At 41.7% G+C, this 18,729-nt stretch overlaps 2 protein-coding genes across 5 annotated transcripts in view; one reads left to right on the top strand and one right to left on the bottom strand.

The window, feature by feature from the left end:
• The window catches only part of prom2 (prominin 2), a 40,515-nt gene extending 34,237 nt beyond the window's left edge, over positions 1-6,278 (top strand). For all 4 annotated transcript variants that reach the window (XM_060926000.1, XM_060925998.1, XM_060925999.1 and 1 more), the window contains 8 exons: positions 588-656; positions 854-946; positions 2,715-2,756; positions 3,743-3,820; positions 4,058-4,126; positions 4,293-4,382; positions 5,576-5,688; positions 5,783-6,278. In XM_060926000.1, the coding sequence (XP_060781983.1) occupies positions 588-656; positions 854-946; positions 2,715-2,756; positions 3,743-3,820; positions 4,058-4,126; positions 4,293-4,382; positions 5,576-5,688; positions 5,783-5,837 (609 nt within the window). In that variant the 3' untranslated portion in view covers positions 5,838-6,278. The remainder of the gene's footprint in view (positions 1-587; positions 657-853; positions 947-2,714; positions 2,757-3,742; positions 3,821-4,057; positions 4,127-4,292; positions 4,383-5,575; positions 5,689-5,782) is intronic.
• Positions 6,279-10,470: 4,192 nt separating this feature from the next.
• Positions 10,471-15,286, bottom strand: LOC132889470 (BLOC-2 complex member HPS6). The gene has a single exon (XM_060925994.1). It carries the CDS (start codon positions 14,922-14,924, stop codon positions 12,378-12,380), a length of 2,547 nt encoding a protein of 848 aa, XP_060781977.1. The 5' UTR covers positions 14,925-15,286; the 3' UTR covers positions 10,471-12,377.
• Between the last annotated feature and the right edge of the window lie 3,443 nt (positions 15,287-18,729).

The raw sequence follows: 18,729 nt of genomic DNA, 5'->3' as shown, positions 1-18,729 counted from the left end.
TAATGTGAACCCTTAAGTGCTTAAAGACAGGGAATACAATAACTGGTCCTTTGCATTTAACCTCAGCTACCTTCCAGCATACACTGTGAGTTGGTCTAGCAGTTAGCGTGTGTGCCTCTCGGTCAGGAAATTGCGAGTTCTACTCGTGGTCGGGGTATACCAAAGGCCATCATAAAAATGGTACCTACGGCCATCTGGCAAGGCAGGCTGCAATACAGGTGTGACTGGGGAGTCAAACTCTCATGGTTACCATAGGACTAGCCCTCCACTGTAACCCTAGCTGTATAGGTGAGAGGCCGAGGGCTACGGAAACGGAGAGCAGCGCTGCCCAATGCGCCTTAATGGCCTGGTTAGTACTAGGAATGGAGACTGCCTGAGCATGGCGCGGGAAGGACTTTAGACCTTCCAGCCTGGGATATACAAAGAAGAATATGCTTCTGATGTAGATTTTGTACAAATAATTACACTAGTTACTATTGTTAAGCTTCCTTTGCGCCACAGTAAGTGATTAATATAAAATAAATATCTACTTCAAAAGCTTATATAAATCTTTAAAAAGGAAATATTCTATTATTTATTTTTTTTAGGCTAATACTCCAGCAGTAACTCAGCTTGGCTACTTTGCAGATGAATTGGAGCGTTTGGCTAATAGTCAGGTAAACATTTTACTATTTTTTTTTTGCAATGTTTTTGTATGCTGCCTGCTATTGAATAACTAAGCTCTAGTATTTGGCTTGGAATTAAGAAGTTAAATATGCTGCAAGAAGTTCCACTATCTACCAGAACAGTAATAATCTCAAAATTCACCATTATTCGTGGTTTATATTATATTTTATTATTACCTACTTTTCAGACCAATACCACTGTTAAAGCTGAACTAGAGGATGAGGTAAAAGACCTGAGATTGATCCAGACTCAGATTAATTCCAACATCAAGCCTCAGCTGGTATGTTTACTCAACACTAAAGAACAACATAGTGAAACTGAAAGCAAATGAAACCTTATTATAGTTGAGAAGTCATTATGTAGATACTAAATATCTACGACCCCGATTCCAAAAAAAGTTGGGACAAAGTACAAATTGTAAATAAAAATGGAATGCAATAATTTACAAATCTCAAAAACTGATATTGTATTCACAATAGAACACAGACAACATATCAAATGTCGAAAGTGAGACATTTTGAAATTTCATGCCAATTATTGGCTCATTTGAAATTTCATGACAGCAACACATCTCAAAAAAGTTGAGACGGGGCAATAAGAGGCTGGAAAAGTTAAAGGTACAAAAAAGGAACAGCTGGAGGACCAAATTGCAACTCATTAGGTCAATTGGCAATAGGTCATTAACATGACTGGGTATAAAAAGAGCATCTTGGAGTGGCAGCGGCTCTCAGAAGTAAAGATGGGAAGAGGATCACCAATCCCCCCAATTCTGCGCCGACAAATAGTGGAGCAATATCAGAAAGGAGTTCGGCAATGTAAAATTGCAAAGAGTTTGAACATATCATCATCTACAGTGCATAATATCATCAAAAGATTCAGAGAATCTGGAAGAATCTCTGTGCGTAAGGGTCAAGGCCGGAAAACCATACTGGGTGCCCGTGATCTTCGGGCCCTTAGACGGCACTGCATCACATACAGGCATGCTTCTGTATTGGAAATCACAAAATGGGCTCAGGAATATTTCCAGAGAACATTATCTGTGAACACAATTCACCGTGCCATCCGCCGTTGCCAGCTAAAACTCTATAGTTCAAAGAAGAAGCCGTATCTAAACATGATCCAGAAGCGCAGACGTCTTCTCTGGGCCAAGGCTCATTTAAAATGGACTGTGGCAAAGTGGAAAACTGTTCTGTGGTCAGACGAATCAAAATTTGAAGTTCTTTATGGAAATCAGGGATGCCGTGTCATTTGGACTAAAGAGGAGAAGGACGACCCAAGTTGTTATCAGCACTCAGTTCAGAAGCCTGCATCTCTGATGGTATGGGGTTGCATTAGTGCGTGTGGCATGGGCAGCTTACACATCTGGAAAGACACCATCAATGCTGAAAGGTATACCCAGGTTCTAGAGCAACATATGCTCCCATCCAGACAACGTCTCTTTCAGGTAAGGCCTTGCATTTTCCAACATGACAATGCCAAACCACATACTGCATCAATTACAGCATCGTGGCTGCGTAGGAGAAGGGTCCGGGTACTGAACTGGCCAGCCTGCAGTCCAGATCTTTCACCCATAGAAAACATTTGGCACATCATAAAACGGAAGACACGACAAAAAAGACCTAAGACAGTTGAGCAACTAGAATCCTACATTAGACAAGAATGGGTTAACATTCCTATCCCTAAACTTGAGCAACTTGTCTCCTCAGTCCCCAGACGTTTACAGACTGTTGTAAAGAGAAAAGGGGATGTCTCACAGTGGTAAACATGGCCTTGTCCCAACTTTTTTGAGATGTGTTGTTATGAAATTTAAAATCACCTCATTTTTCTCTTTAAATGATACATTTTCTCAGTTTAAATATTTGATATGTCATCTATGTTCTATTCTGAATAAAATATGGAATTTTGAAACTTCCACGTCATTGCATTCTGTTTTTATTTACAATTTGTACTTTGTCCCAACTTTTTTGGAATCGGGGTTGTACATCATCTCTTTATTTTATGCATCATTTGGTTCTGTCCAATATATAGGATGATTTTCTATTTTACAGAAGGAGTTGGAGTCTGAAATTGCACGTTTCAATGACATCAATGTGAGTAAACGGTGAAATTGTTGGACATCTAAGAGAATAGCTGAAAATGAGCATAATTATTCTTTCCATTCAGTGTTGATGCCAAATCTGCTAATCTATGACATCATGCAGCAAAACTCTATACAAGTTACAAATCAGCGTTTTCTTTTCTCGAGAACAACTTTGCCACATCAGCTAATTATCTGAATACTTATACACTACCGTTCAAAAGTTTGGGGTCACTTTGAAATGTCCTTATTTCTGAAAGAAAAGCTCTGTTCTTTTCAATGAAGATCACTTTAAACTAATCAGAAATCCACTCTATACATTGCTAATGTGGTAAATGACTATTCTAGCTGCAAATGTCTGGTTTTTGGTGCAATATCTCCATAGGTGTATAGAGGCCCATTTCCAGCAACTCTCACTCCAGTGTTCTAATGGTACAATGTGTTTGCTCATTGCCTCAGAAGGCTAATGGATGATTAGAAAACCCTTGTACAATCATGTTAGCACAGCTGAAAACAGTTGAGCTCTTTAGAGAAGCTATAAAACTGACCTTCCTTTGAGCAGATTGAGTTTCTGGAGCATCACATTTGTGGGGTCGATTAAATGCTCAAAATGGCCAGAAAAATGTCTTGACTATATTTTCTATTCATTTTACAACTTATGGTGGGAAATAAAAGTGTGACTTTTCATGGAAAACACAAAATTGTCTGGGTGACCCCAAACTTTTGAATGGTAGTGTATGTTTAATTGGGTGTATTGGTGCTCTACTCAGCACAGTGTTTGACCCTTATTTGGATAAAAGAAATCATCTTGTTGGGCTTCTTCTTCACCACATCAGCTAATTATCTGAATACTCATATGCAATGTCAGTGTAATTTAGATGCTGCTTCTTCTTCTCTATCCCACGGTATCATTTATGATTCATGTTAGATTTTAATGGATTTTTGTGCATAACCTACAGTAAGAAAAACAATAAAATACTGGACTTTCTCCTGCTCTAGAGCACTGTGGAGAATGTTCTGGAGAAAGTCGGTTCCGCTCAGGATGCTTTGAACAATACAGCACAAACCCTGAAATCAGTAAGTGTGCTGGTGAATTTATTCTATATTCAGTTTTCAGACAGCACTTTAAGTACGTTGTAAGTAAATAGCAAGAATGCAAGAAGCCTTCTTAATCTGATACATGAGTTGAATCAGCAAGATCATTGACAACCTGATATAAAAACATACATGCCTTTACAGAGTAATGATGCAAAATCAGTGGACCATTAAGACTGTAGCCATTAATACTGTAATATTGTAAACATTTTACTGCAGAAATTGATTGAATTTGTAGACTGTGAGATTGGAGTCTTCACAGCGCTTGCTAAATGGGTCAACCAAACAGTAAGACAGCTTTACATCTCTAAGACAGACTTGAAATTTTTAACACTCTACTGTGATCATTTATACAAATACATTGTATGATGTGTACATATTGGCTATGTTGGACTGTGACAAAGACTCCAGACTGACTGGAGCGTTTAGTTGTTGTTGTTGGTGTGTGTGTCAGATTACTGAGCAGGTGGGATGCTGTGGGCTGGTTGCTGTTTCTGTCAACAGTGTAGAAAATCTGTTTTGCTCGCAGCTTGTGGACTCTCTGGTAAGCATGTGTTTCCCCCTTAAAGTGCCATTCCACCATTGGATGTATTCTTTGGCATAAAATACAATATATTTTATGACAACATGACTAGACAGAGAAATTTTTTAGCTTCAAAATGATATATCAAACATAATTTTTTGACAACGACAAGTATATTAATTTTGCGACCAAAGTCATCTACCCTTTTAATTTCCGCGCGGTAGTGAAACGTGATGTCATCGGCAGGTTCCCCTTCTTGTGTACCACGTCACGTGTGACGTGGCACAGATTATCAGCAATGGCGGATAGAACGCGATTTCCACTTGTCGATTGCTGTGCCGATATTCACCATCGACCGTCTCCTTTGGGCATCACTTGCTATTTTCCTTCGCTTCTTTTCCGAAGCTGACAATCGCATTCTATCCGCCATTGCTGATAATCTGTGCCACGTCACATGTGACGTGGTACACAAGAAGGGGAACCTGCCGATGACATCACGTTTCACTACCGCGCGGAAATTAAAAGGGTAGGTGACTTTGGTCGCAAAATTAATATACTTGTCATTCATTCATTCATTATCTCTAGCCGCTTTATCCTTCTACAGGGTTGCAGGCAAGCTGGAGCCTATCCCAGCTGACTACGGGCGAAAGGCGGGGTACACCCTGGACAAGTCGCCAGGTCATCACAGGGCTGACACATAGACACAGACAACCATTCACACTCACATTCACACCTACGGTCAATTTAGAGTCACCAGTTAACCTAACCTGCATGTCTTTGGACTGTGGGGGAAACCGGAGCACCCGGAGGAAACCCACGCGGACACGGGGAGAACATGCAAACTCCGCACAGAAAGGCCCTCGCCAGCCCCGGGGCTCGAACCCAGGACCTTCTTGCTGTGAGGCGACAGCGCTAACCACTACACCACCGTGCCACCCTAATATACTTGTCGTTGTCAAAAAATTATGTTTGATATATCATTTTGAAGCTAAAAGATTTCTCTGTCTAGTCATGTTGTCATAAAATATATTGTATTTTATGCCAAAAAAATACATCCAATGGTGGAATGGCACTTTAATAATATGTATTTCCACTTACCATTCTTTAACTATCTGTTTATAGAAGGCATGCCTTATAGGGGAAAAAATGTTTCTAAATAGATTATTATAGCATAAACCTCTAATTCATCTCACCACTATATTCTCTGTGTCCAGAATGCCTTTTGGTTCAGTTTGGGCTGGTGCATGGTCTTTCTCATTCCTAGCATTATTTTCTCTGTTAAACTGGCCAAGTTCTACCGCCGGATGAAATACAAAGATGAGTTACTGTGAGTATTTAAATGGCCGGATCTCAGACACATAGAAATGCCTTGCATCAGGCTTTTGGCATGGCTCACATTTTTGTGCTCCTTCTTTTTGAAGGGAAGACATGATGATGATGAATCCTTTCCCACGGGCCAAGCTCAAGTCATTCTGAAAGGAGGAAGAAAATTTACAGTACTTTATATTTCTTGTTGGACCTTAGCACAGCCTGACAAGACAAGACATACGCTGGATGCTGGGCCTAAAAACCTCAGAGCCTGGAAATCTGCTTTTGGATAAAAGGGGAAAGTTTCATGCTATTTGGAATGTGCACGTTTCAGACATGCTTTAGAGACGTTACTGTAAGTGAGCTCTCCTGAGTCATGACTATGAATGCATAACAATACAAAGGCTTTTGAGTTATTTTGGGTCGCTGCTTTGGATTTGCACTTTCTCTCACAGTGATTATGTATCCGTTTATTATTATTATTATTATTTTTTTACATTTAGTGATAATTGGTAACTAGAATGAAAGCACTGCCTCCTGAGGTGCTGTAGTTTCAACTGTCGATTTCAAACATGCTGCCTTTAATAAACCATATGACTGACATTGTAATTACCGTTATCATTTTTCCCCCTCTTAACCACTCAGTCAATAAAACATCCCTTCCACCTCCATTTCTGAGGCTTTGTTCTAAACATAGAAACAAAATCAATACGATGGAGGGAGCAGTAGCTGATGAAAAAACAGTCTTGTGAAGAAGCACCTTTCAGAGTCTGTGGTTTTGCCTTACTGGAGTGAAATAGGATTGAATCTGACCACTGAGTCTCTTCTGTAAATGTAAAGCTGCACCATCATAGCCCTTTTGGAAGTGTCTGCTGTTATTTATAATCTACTCTAATGTCCTCACTTCACGTAATCACAGCTTGGCTGGGATAGCAGAAGCCTTTCACACTGCTGTGCTGAACCTGTGTGTTTGGTGTAAAGCAGCTCTTACTGACGTCTCTCTTCTCCAGCAGCACGCGCCTCATTCTCCAGTCACACAGCATGGTTGCTCTCACGGGATCCTGCATATCAGCGAGCATTCCAAACATAACCATGCTGCTCACGACAAAGGAGCAACATTTACACCCCCATTTACTCTCAACACGGAGTTGAGTAAGAAAATACCCAGTGAACATGTGCATGATTTGATATTTAGGTTAATACTCATTATCTGGGTTAACAGTGGTCAGTGGTATTTGATAAATCCATTACGTGTAATACTAGGCCGACTAACTATAATCTTTATAGAACAGTGAAGTGCTTCATATTGAAAACTCTGTCCTTACACCTATCCTTTACAATCAGTTTCTGAACCCTAAACTACCAAAAAAAAGAAAATCCTATTGTTTATTCTCACATCAGGTTTTATGCACAACTGATGCTAAAACTGTAGATCAAAATACAATCCCAAATCAGAAAAAGTTTGAAAAATGCAAATAAAAAAAATAAAAGTGGTGATTTCTAAATTTACTTTGACTTGTGTTTCAGAGCAGACAGTATCTCATCTCATCTCATCATCTGTAGCCGCTTTATCCTTCTACAGGGTCGCAGGCAAGCTGGAGCCTATCCCAGCTGACTACGGGCGAAAGGCGGGGTACACCCTGGACAAGTCGCCAGGTCATCACAGGGCTGACACATAGACACAGACAACCATTCACACTCACATTCACACCTACGGTCAATTTAGAGTCGCCAGTTAACCTAACCTGCATGTCTTTGGACTGTGGGGGAAACCGGAGCACCCGGAGGAAACCCACGCAGACACGGGGAGAACATGCAAACTCCACACAGAAAGGCCCTCGCCGGCCACGGGGCTCGAACCCGGACCTTCTTGCCGTGAGGCGGCAGCGCTAACCACTACACCATCGTGCCGCCCCAGACAGTATGAACCCAAGATATTTCATATTTTGCCTGGTCAACTTCATTTCATTTGTTATATACTTATATAATTCCTGTGTTTCAGACCTGCAACACATTTCAAAAAGTTGGGGCGAGGGTAGTTTAGGGCTAGTGATGAGGTAAAAGATAAAAAGGACCATCCAGACTGTTAACAGCAACAAATCGGTATGGGGTTGTCAGTGCCCTTGGCAAAGGTAACTTACACTTTTGTGATGGCAGCATTAATGAAGAAAAGTACGTTGAGGTTTTGGAACAACATATGCTGCCTTCAATACGACATCTTTCCCAGGGATATTTCAGCAAGACAATGCAAAACCACATTCCGCACACGTTACAAAGGCATGGCTGTGGAAGAAGAGGGTGTCTGTCCCCAACAAAGAATGTGTGACGAATTTTGAAACAAAAAGTATGACAATGACAACCCCATACTGGTGCACACCTTAAAGCCAAATAAAACCCAGAAAATAAACTCCTTTATCCTGACAGATAATATCCATACAAGACATATTTGAGTGTTCACTTGTTCATATTTATACCTGTATACAGATTTTATTTTAAAAGAAAAACAATATTCCTGGGCACTGCCATCTCACTCTCTCCAAGGTTCAAATATCACACTCCGAGTACAAATTACACAAGAGAATCCGAGATTGTGACATCACATCATATGTGATCAACTGTGATTACATCACATGGTTACAGAAAATTTCTGATTAGATTTTTAGAATTTGAAGCCTTTATTTGTCATATGTACATTACAGCCTAGTGAAATTCTTTCTCTGGATTTCACCCACCCGAAGCAGTATACACAGAGAGAGAGAGAGAGAGAGAGAGAGAGAGAGAGAGAGAAGTGGCACCTAGGGATTTCTTTTTAGAATTAGAAGCCTTTATTTGATGGCTCTGTGTTAATAAAGGAAATGGTGTACTTATGTGCTGGTTACGTTGACAAGTGTATGTCTGGTTTCAGTGCAAATAGCTCGATGGGAGGGGCGGCACGGTGGTGTAGTGGTTAGCGCTGTTGCCTCACAGCAAGAAGGTTCTGGGTTCAAGCCCAGCGGCCAACGAGGGCCTTTCTGTGCGGAGTTTGCATGTTCTCCCCGTGTCCGCGTGGGTTTCCTCCGGGTGCTCCGGTTTCCCCCACAGTCCAAAGACATGCAGGTTAGGTTAACTGGTGACTCTAAATTGACCGTAGGTGTGAATGTGAGTGTGAATGGTTGTCTGTGTCTATGTGTCAGCCCTGTGATGACCTGGTGACTTGTCCAGGGTGTACCCCGCCTTTCACCCGTAGTCAGCTGGGATAGGCTCCAGCTTGCCTGCGACCCTGTAGAACAGGATAAAGCGGCTACAGATTATGGATGGATAGCTCTGTGGGGGTGGAGGGGGCACATCAGGGCACGTGCCGTGCTCGGCCAACAGTGTTTATTTTTGGGTTTTGTTTGACTTTAAGACCTGCTTGTAGGAAGAATGAGACAAAATAACACCTGAAATGCTTCATCACTTGGTGTCTTCAGTCTCTAAACATCTGTGAAGTGTTGTCAGAAAGAATAGCAACATTACAAAGTGGTAAATGCTTTACCGTACCGTCCCAACTTTACTTGAAAACCCAATAAAATTCAAGAGGTAAACCATCAAATAATGTGCTGTTGTATTGTTTTGAGTACAATACAGGTTAAAGATTATTTACAAATCATTGTCTCATCTCGTATCATTATCTGTAGCCGCTTTATCCTGTTCTACAGGGTCGCAGGCAAGCTGGAGCCTATCCCAGCTGACTACGGGCGAAAGGCGGGGTACACCCTGGACAAGTCGCCAGGTCATCACAGGGCTGACACATAGACACAGACAACCATTCACACTCACATTCACACCTACGGTCAATTTAGAGTCACCAGTTAACCTAACCTGCATGTCTTTGGACTGTGGGGGAAACCGGAGCACCCGGAGGAAACCCACGCGGACACGGGGAGAACATGCAAACTCCGCACAGAAAGGCCCTCGCCGGCCACGGAGCTCAAACCCAGGACCTTCTTGCCGTGAGGCGACAGCGCTAACCACTACACCACCGTGCCGCCCACAAATCGTTGTTTCTGATTTGGGGTTGTAGATGACTAACATTTTTAAGGAAATATAGTTCAAAGCGAAGGAGTAGAGGCTCCAAAAGAGAAACATTTCCTTCCATTAATCTGCACTTTACAGAGTTTGGTATTTGGTGCATGAAGCTCATTGTGGCATACAGTATGTAAATAATATATAAGCTATGGCGTTTCATATTCGCAAACATTCACAGTTTTCAAGAAATCCGATTTTTAACACGTTGATGTACAGTATTTAAATGTTCTGTTCTCAGAAAATCCTTTCTGTTCCTACAACAAACAAAAGGCGACCATGAAAGCTTTAAAAAATACAAACTGCATGCAATTAAGTAATACTTATATGTTAAGCAATGGTTTGTGGTCATGGGATGGAAAAAGGTGGGTTATAAAAAGGCAACACAAAATGAAATTAGCTGTGCTGAACACAGAGCTAATACAGAGCCACATACTGGTAAGTCTGTGCATGCTTGATTAAAAAGCCACTCTCATTCTCTGCATAATAAAATTTACTTCAAATTCAATTTAAGATAGGGTTGTGACTAACTCAGAGTCTGTTTGAAAATCAGCATTTAATCTCTCTTTGAGGTCAAATGCTAAATGCCTAGTTAATTTAAATCACCAATAAATAGAACGCTGATAAATAATAGCTTGGAGTGTAATGTCAGTGCTAAATCCTGTAGGAACTGGCAACTACGTTTACCTCTGGATAGTGAGCAGAATTAAAAGTACACTTAAGAAGTAAATTTGAAACAACAGACAAGACTACCAAATAAGTTTATATAGACAATTCTTTAATTTTCCATTATTATTATTATTATTACAATAGTGTCTTCAGAATTATGAGCATGTCTATATGGTTATATCACCAAGGCAAATGTGAAATGCTAGATCATGCATATTTAAATCTTTCTAGGGAATTGCTTAGAGAATGCAGACTGGGCAATGTTCACAACAGTGCTTTTGTTGCATTCATTTAAGAACCGAGCGGAGCTGAAAATCTCAGTTGGTTTTGAACATATGACAAACAAGTGTTTCTGCATCATTAATTGTAAAAGCCAATCGTGTTCAAATATGCCATTACAGGTCATGCAGCACTGGTTTATCAGAGCAAGAGCAGTCGAAGAGTATACATTAGATTTTCTTGGTAAGGGTAAACATGCTTAGAAATGTCATGTCAAGTCATTTATCAGTCACTGTACAGACAGGTGCACAAGGAAAAAACCCAACATAAAGCATCTCAGTGAGATGTTGGCCACCATGAGCTGCCAAGTCTTCGGAACTGTACTAAAGGGACGAACGCCATTCTTCCAAAACATAGGTGTTTTGATGGTGGTGGAGAGCACAGTTGAAACATCACTGCGCAGTCTCCATAGGTGTTCAACTGGGTTGAGATCTGGTGACTGCAAAAGGCCATAGCATATGATTTACATCATTTTCTTACTCGAACCATTCAGTGAGCCCTCACGCCCTGTGGATTGTTGCATCATCATGCTGGAGGAGACCACTCATATCAACATAGAAAATGTTTCATCAGAGGATAAATGTGATCAGTCAAAATAAGTCTGTCCCCTTTCAAAGGGACAAGTGGGCAGTCACAAACCATGCCGGCAAAACATACAGTCCTTTAACTTGTTACCTGATTGCAGAAATAAGTTATGTTTTTTAGGTTTTGAGTGACTTTATATACATTTTGTATTAACATATCGTTTTATGTTCACCACATTACTGACAATAATTCAGTATTAAACATTTAGATAACATCATCTGTAGTGTTCTAGCTATAATCAAAATTTTCACTGCCAGAAGAAGACAGCATGGCAAAGTGCAACTACGTGCTTATAGATTTCCTGTAATGATTGAAGCTCAAGCTGCTCCACTGGGCTACAACAGCATCCATCCATCCATCCATCCATCCATCACCCGTAGCCGCTTATCCTGTGCAGGGTCACGGGCAAGCTGGAGCCTATCCCAGCTGACTATGGGCGAGAGGCAGGGTACAGCCTGGACAAGTCGCCAGGTCATCACAGGGCTGACACAGAGACAAACAACCATTCACACCTACGGTCAATTTAGAGCCACCAATTAGCCTAACCTGCATGTCTTTGGACTGTGGGGGAAACCGGAGCGCTTGGAGGAAACACGTGGAGAACATGCAAACCACACAGGAAGGCCCTCGCCGGCCGCTGGGCTTGAACCCAGGAGCTACAACAGCATGCCTTTGCAATTGCTACCCTTGAATAAGGCAAGGTTTGTTCTATTTGCAATGAAAGTAACCACTTTGACATATTCAATATAAAATACACTATGATGTGACTGACACCCATGTGTCAGGTCATTATAAAAAGAGCATCTCTTTTTAACACACTGAACTTTCCAAAGAGCTCAAATAAAGACACGTTCATATCAAATCAAAGAATCGTAGCATTAAATTAAAAAAAGAAAACATAAAATCATGCTCCAAACCATTTTAAATAGAAAAAAAAAGAGGCGCAATATTTAAACTCTACAGTTCACTACAAACCAATCAATATTTTGAAAGCCTTTAAAGTAGGCCCCATTAAGGTTCTTATATCTTACTTTGAATATACTGTTATCAGCGATAACACTAAAGCCAGCGTCTGGCCTGCGCAAGGACCAGAGTCAATGATGATACTGATCTGGTTTGTGTCTGGAAATGTCAGCCAGAGGTGACTGGAGAGCCAGATGGAGTTTTCTCCTTTAGGTCAATGTCCAGTTCAGTATTGACCTGAGCCAGCTCTACAACTTGACGTCGAGGTGTAGGGGGAGGAAGCGTGGGCGACTGGAGAATGTCTACATACCTCTGGCTGGATCTCGTCTCCCGCTGGAGAACTTTATTCAGCAGAGGCTTCAGAAGACCAATGGTGAGCTGACTCCCATGTGAATGTTCCTGGAACAGGCTAGAGGGCTGTGTCGTTGGGGGCAAATTTTTGAGAACGAGGTTTAAAATTCCAGTAACAGTCACGTCTTCTGGACAAAGGGTCCACAGCAAGTCCAGGTAGGGATCCAGGTTCCTGTGCTGGGCCACCTCATTCAGCAGCGTGCTGAAAATCTCCTTATTGAGAAGAGGGCTTTGGCGGCAGTACCTCTCAGCCACCTGAGTAACACGGTCCCACTGGCCTTGTCCTATGAGCATGCGAATGGCTTGCATTACTGCATTAGGCCGCTGGCTACACAAGAGGAGCTCCACCTCCAAATCCTGGCAAGCACTTTTACAGGGAACGACAGCAAGAGCCCGTTTATATAAAGGTAGGCTCTCGGAGTTCTCCTTTCCAAAACTCCAGGAAGACGTAGATGAAGAGCTGGACTGCTGCTGTGCCAGCTCCAGAAACTTGGGAAGCCAGCTGGGCTGGAATTTAAAGATGGACTGACACAGCAACTCGAAGACTGGCAATGTACCATTGGCTGGGGTGTTTTTCTGCTGACTATTGTGGTCGGCGGGTGTTGTTTGGACAGTGCCAAGAACAACCTTCCATAATTCAGCAGGAGCTCTGATAGATAATGAGCCCTCGCCGTTGCATCGGAGTTGGAGCACAGCCTGTACGGCTTGCCAGGTTTCAGTTGGGAATAGTTGGAACATACTATTCAGATATTCTAGGTTTTCCCTATCCATTTCTGAGCTGAGCAGCCTGCAGAGTTCCTGCTGAATTAGAGTCTCACAATAACTCTGTAGATCTTTTTCTGAGGCTTTCACCACTGAGGCCTTAATGTCCTCCAGGGCAATGAGATTCTTTAGTTCAGAGTCCAGACAGCTTAAGAGTTTCTTATGTCCTGAAGAATCCGTCCCTGTCGTTTTCATATTACTGTTGCCCAAGTAATCCCTGATGATGTTTGCCAGTGTGATAGGGGCCTGAAACATCCCGCCCTTCTTGAGTTTTTCAGCTGTTAGCTGTGTGGTGCTAAGACTTCTTTGTTGGTAATATTTACACGCCTCCTCAAACAGAGCCTCAACCAAGACAGTACCCGAGTTAATATTCTCTACATGAGCACCTGATGGCTTGGATTTTGCTTCAATCTCCTTCTGGATTACCATATATAACCCAGCCTCTGAAAACATCTGCGGGGACTTAGTCTCTAAACGGTTCACAAACAGGAGGCCCTCCCTTTTTAAAGGCATCCTGTCCAACTCCATGCCACACTTGATGTCAATTAGGTACATCATTCTGCCCACGGTTAGTGCAATGATATCATCATACATGTTTAGGCTGTTTTGAGTCCCACATGTAGTGAGGCAGTTGTCAGGCAGTTTATAAATCTGCCGGAGAATTCCATCTCTTTGCATAATGCAAACCCACCCAGAACTGAGGAGGAGCAAGATATCCCCATATCCGATAGGACTAAAACCATAGATGTCAGGCGGGGTAATGGTGGACAGATAGCCGATGCAGTCAGTGACCAATCTTTTAAAGTCTAACTGTTTGTTTGCTGTGGAATTTCTGACGAGGAGGGTTCCATGACCGGTACTGTGGACCTTATAGACATTGTTCTGAGTTGACCATGATAAAAACACTTTTTTAACACTCTTGCAAGAGTCTTCCTTTATATTTGGCAACAAATATACAATATCTCCGGTACTGATAACCGAATAACGAGGATTATTGTGCAGTGCAGTTTTCACTCCACCCAAGGAGATACCTCGTTCATCGACATCAAAAGTCCTTTGACAGATGCAGTACGTGAAGTAACTGCGATCCACAGCGGAGACCGAAGAGCTCTCTGACGGAGGTCTTTCCTCACACCATACGATGGAATTCTGACTGATGCACACAGAAGTGATTTTGGCTCTGGGGCTGTTACAGAGCTCGACAGTCTGAAGCAAGCGCCATCCAGATGTCCGCTCAGAGAATTTCCATAATTCGGTTGTGCCATTCTCGAAGATTATTCCAAGCAGAAGTGCTCCGTCCTCTGAATGGTTCGGTTTGAAATAGAGTAGGTCAACTATCGAGACATTCCGTATCAAAACTAAATCCAGATGCTCGTGGCTCTGGACTAGATGGGCTCTCTGATATCTGTCATGGGTCATGAGACCAGTTCTTGGAGCTTGCTGGATAATATGGATGTGTCGTCCATCTGGACTAATGCGGATATTGGACAAGCAGCTTTTTGAAGAATTTTTCGCATAAGACTGCTTCAAAAAGTCTTTCAGTTCTTTACCTCTTGTAAAATCGCCGAAATCTGTCACCTGTTCCAAAACATGTCGTGTCATATTAGCTGAAGTTGAGGAAATCCCGGACTAGGAAGCAAAACAGTGCAGTTAGTCGATGACAGATCCTGAGTGACTTCACTTTATGGCTGTGTCAACAAACAGCACCGCGGTGTCTCTGTCTTCCGTCGTTTCATCGCATGTATTATACTCAGGTCAACGTGTTCAGAAGTAATTACAGTCCAAAAAAGCCAGACTTTTCCTCTGCTGAGCAACTCAACCCTTTCTGCTCGCCTCCTGACATCACGAGTTTGTTAATTTCCGGAATTAAACGAGAGTCTTGTTCCTGTAGGCGGAGTCAAAACTGATGAGCTCGATTCCACAAAACCGACTCACTGAAAGAGTCGACTCCCTCTGAACCTGATTCGTGGTTTTGTGAATCGCTGAATCAATCCCGAGCTGCACTCCTTCTTTCGATTCCTGCTTGTCGAGAAACGCCTCGACATAAGATAAGATAGCCTTTTATTATTTACATTGTCACAGCAGCAAAATACCTAAAGAGAAAAAGATAAGGCAGTGAAGGAGTAGTGCAAAAGTACAGTGGTGCTTGAAAGTTTGTGAACCCTTTAGAATTGTCTACATTCCTGCATAAATACCTAAAGCATCATCAGATTTCCACACAAGTCCTAAAAGTAGATAAAGAGAACCCAGTTAAACAAATGAGACAAAAAATATTATACTTGGTCATTTATTTACTGAGGAAAATGATCCAATATTACATATCTGTGAGTGGCAAAAGTATGTGAACCTCTAGGATTAGCAGTTAATTTGAAGGTGAAATTAGAGTCAGGTGTTTTCAATCAATGGGATGACAATCAGGTGTGAGTGGGCACCCTGTTTTATTTAAAGAACATCAAAGTCTGATCTTCTCAACACGTTTGTTTGTGGAAGTGTATCATGGCACGAACAAAGGAGATTTCTGAGGACCTCAGAAAAAGGGTTGTTGATGCTCATCAGGCTGGAAAAGGTTACAAAACCATCTCTAAAGAGACAGATTGTGTACAAATGGAGGAAATTCAAGACCATTGTTACCCTCCCCAGGAGTGGTTGACCAACAAAGATCACTCCAAGAGCAAGGCGTGTAATAGTCGGTGAGGTCACAAAGGACCCTGGGTAACTTCTAAGCAACTGAAGGCCTCTCTCACATTGGTTAATGTTCATGAGTCCACCATCAGGAGAACACTGAACAGCAATGGTGTGCATGGCAGGGTTGCAAGGAGAAAGCCACTGCTCTCCAAAAAGAACATTGCTGCTCGTCTACAGTTTGCTAAAGATCATGTGGACAAGCCAGAAGGCTATTGGAAAAAGGTTTTGTGGACGGATGAGACCAAAATAGAACTTTTTGGTTTAAATGAGAAGAGTTATGTTTGGAGAAGGGGCGGCATGGTGGTGTAGTGGTTAGCGCTGTCGCCTCACAGCAAGAAGGTCCGGGTTCGAGCCCCGTGGCTGGTGAGGGCCCTTCTGTGCGGAGTTTGCATGTTCTCCCCGTGTCCGCGTGGGTTTCCTCCGGGTGCTCCGGTTTCCCCCACAGTCCAAAGACATGCAGGTTAGGTTAACTGGTGGCTCTAAATTGACCGTAGGTGTGAATGTGAGTGTGAATGGTTGTCTGTGTCTATGTGTCAGCCCTGTGATGACCTGGCGACTTGTCCAGGGTGTACCCCGCCTTTTGCCCGTAGTCAGCTGGGATAGGCTCCAGCTTGCCTGCGACCCTGTAGAACAGGATAAAGTGGTTAGAGATAATGAGATGAGATGTTTGGAGAAAGGAAAACACTGCATTCCAGCATAAGAACCTTATCCCGTCTGTGAAACATGGTGGTGATAGTATCATGGTTTGGACCTGTTTTGCTGCATCTGGGCCAGAACGGCTTGCCGTCATTGATGGAACAATGAATTCTGAATTATACCAGCGAATTCTAAAGGAAAATGTCAGGACATCTGTCCATGAACTGAATCTCAAGAGAAGGTGGGTCATGCAGCAAGACAATGACCCAAAGCACACAAGTTGTTCTACCAAAGAATGGATAAAGAAGAATAAAATTAATGTTTTGGAATGGCCAAGTCAAAGTCCTGACCTTAATCCAATGGAAATGTTGTGGAAGGACCTGAAGTGAGCAGTTCATGTGAGGAAACCCACCAACATCCCAGAGTTGAAGCTGTTCTGTACGGAGGAATGGCCTAAAATTCCTCCAAGCCGGTGTGCAGGACTGATCAGCAGTTACCGGAAATGTTTAGTTGCAGTTATTGCTGCACATTAGATACTGAAAGCAAAGGTTCACATACTTTTGCCACTCACAGATATGTAATATTGGATCATTTTCCTCAATAAATAAATGACCAAGTATAATATTTTTTGTCTCATTTGTTGAACTGGGTTATCTTTATTACCTCCGCCAAGGAGGTTATGTTTTTGGTAGTGTTTGTTTGTTTGTCTGTTAGCAACATTACGGAAAAAGTTATGAACAGATTGCTCTGAAATTTTTTCCAGAGGTGTGACTGGGCACACATAACACTCCATTAAATTTTGGTGGTGATCCGGATCACCTTCTGGATCCTGGATTTTTTAAAAGGATTCTTGGCAGAGGTCTGCGCTCTCCAAGCGCTTTTCTAGTCTACTTTTAGGACTTGTGTGAAAATCTGATGATGTTTTAGGTCATATTTATGCAGAAATATAGAAAATTCTAAAGGGTTCAGAGCAATTCCAGCGTTATGGACGTGACACTTGAACTCAAAATGGCAACAAATGACCCAGTGCATGTTTTATTGTCTCCCAGTATTTAAACAGGTGTTGCATATTTTAAGGCTGTACCATACTGGAGAAGTGATAGAACAAGAACAATTCCCATAGTACATCTAGGGCATGCCAGAAAATGCCAATAAAAGATGCGTTATGGACGTGACAGAAAAAGTATCACTTTTCTTGGGTGACTGTACATTTTTATCAAACTCTGTGAAATTGTAAACCTAATGTCGAAATGGAGATATCCATTTGATAGAGGGGTCCAAGGTGAATATTAAAAAATCTTTGTTTAAAATATTTTGTATTTCATGCAGAGTTTCGGAAGGAAAAGTCAGCGTTATGGATGTGACGAAATTCCGTTATGGATGTGACGCGTCTGAAATAGACATGGCATATGTTTAGAAAATCAGCAATTTAACCACCATAACCCTTTGAAAAACTCTCTAAATATCAGCTAAAACTATCAAAGTTCTTAAATAATATTTAGGATGGCTATTGTTTTGCTGTTTTGTGGATTTTAGCATACATTTCTGTGGCTTGTGGCAATAATATAGAATTGTACATGATCAAAGTTGCTTTTAGCTTGGGTTTTACATTATAAGAAAGAAAGACTGATAGTGACACATTAGGTTGGTTACAAATTGGTTCAACTTATTCACATCTGTAAAATACAGGCCTAGGTGATATCTCTGGGAGTGGTTTTGATGTATTACATGTTGCTTTATTTTTGCATGGTGAGGTTGACATTTACATGGAATTGCCCTTCACAACCTTTCAAGCACCACTGTACTAAGTATACAAAAAAGGATATATATAAAAGAAATAAACTACAAATTTAGAGATAAAAAAATAACAAATTTGCATAAATTAAGAGGTTTGCAGATATACAGTTAACATAAGTGTATTACAAAGGTGGAATTGCACGTGTAAATATTGCACAGGTATTATTACCAGTAGTATTGCACAAGTAAGTAAGTATATTGCACAAGAGCCATTTTAACCATGTGTAGCTAGCAGTTCGCTGTAATGTACTGATGCTGATAGTCACAGTATACGTTCAGAGGGGTTTCT

This window comes from Neoarius graeffei, chromosome 7 (assembly GCF_027579695.1).
Source record: "Neoarius graeffei isolate fNeoGra1 chromosome 7, fNeoGra1.pri, whole genome shotgun sequence".
Lineage (NCBI taxonomy): Eukaryota > Metazoa > Chordata > Actinopteri > Siluriformes > Ariidae > Neoarius > Neoarius graeffei.
This window is presented reverse-complemented; position numbering and strand designations above follow the sequence as displayed.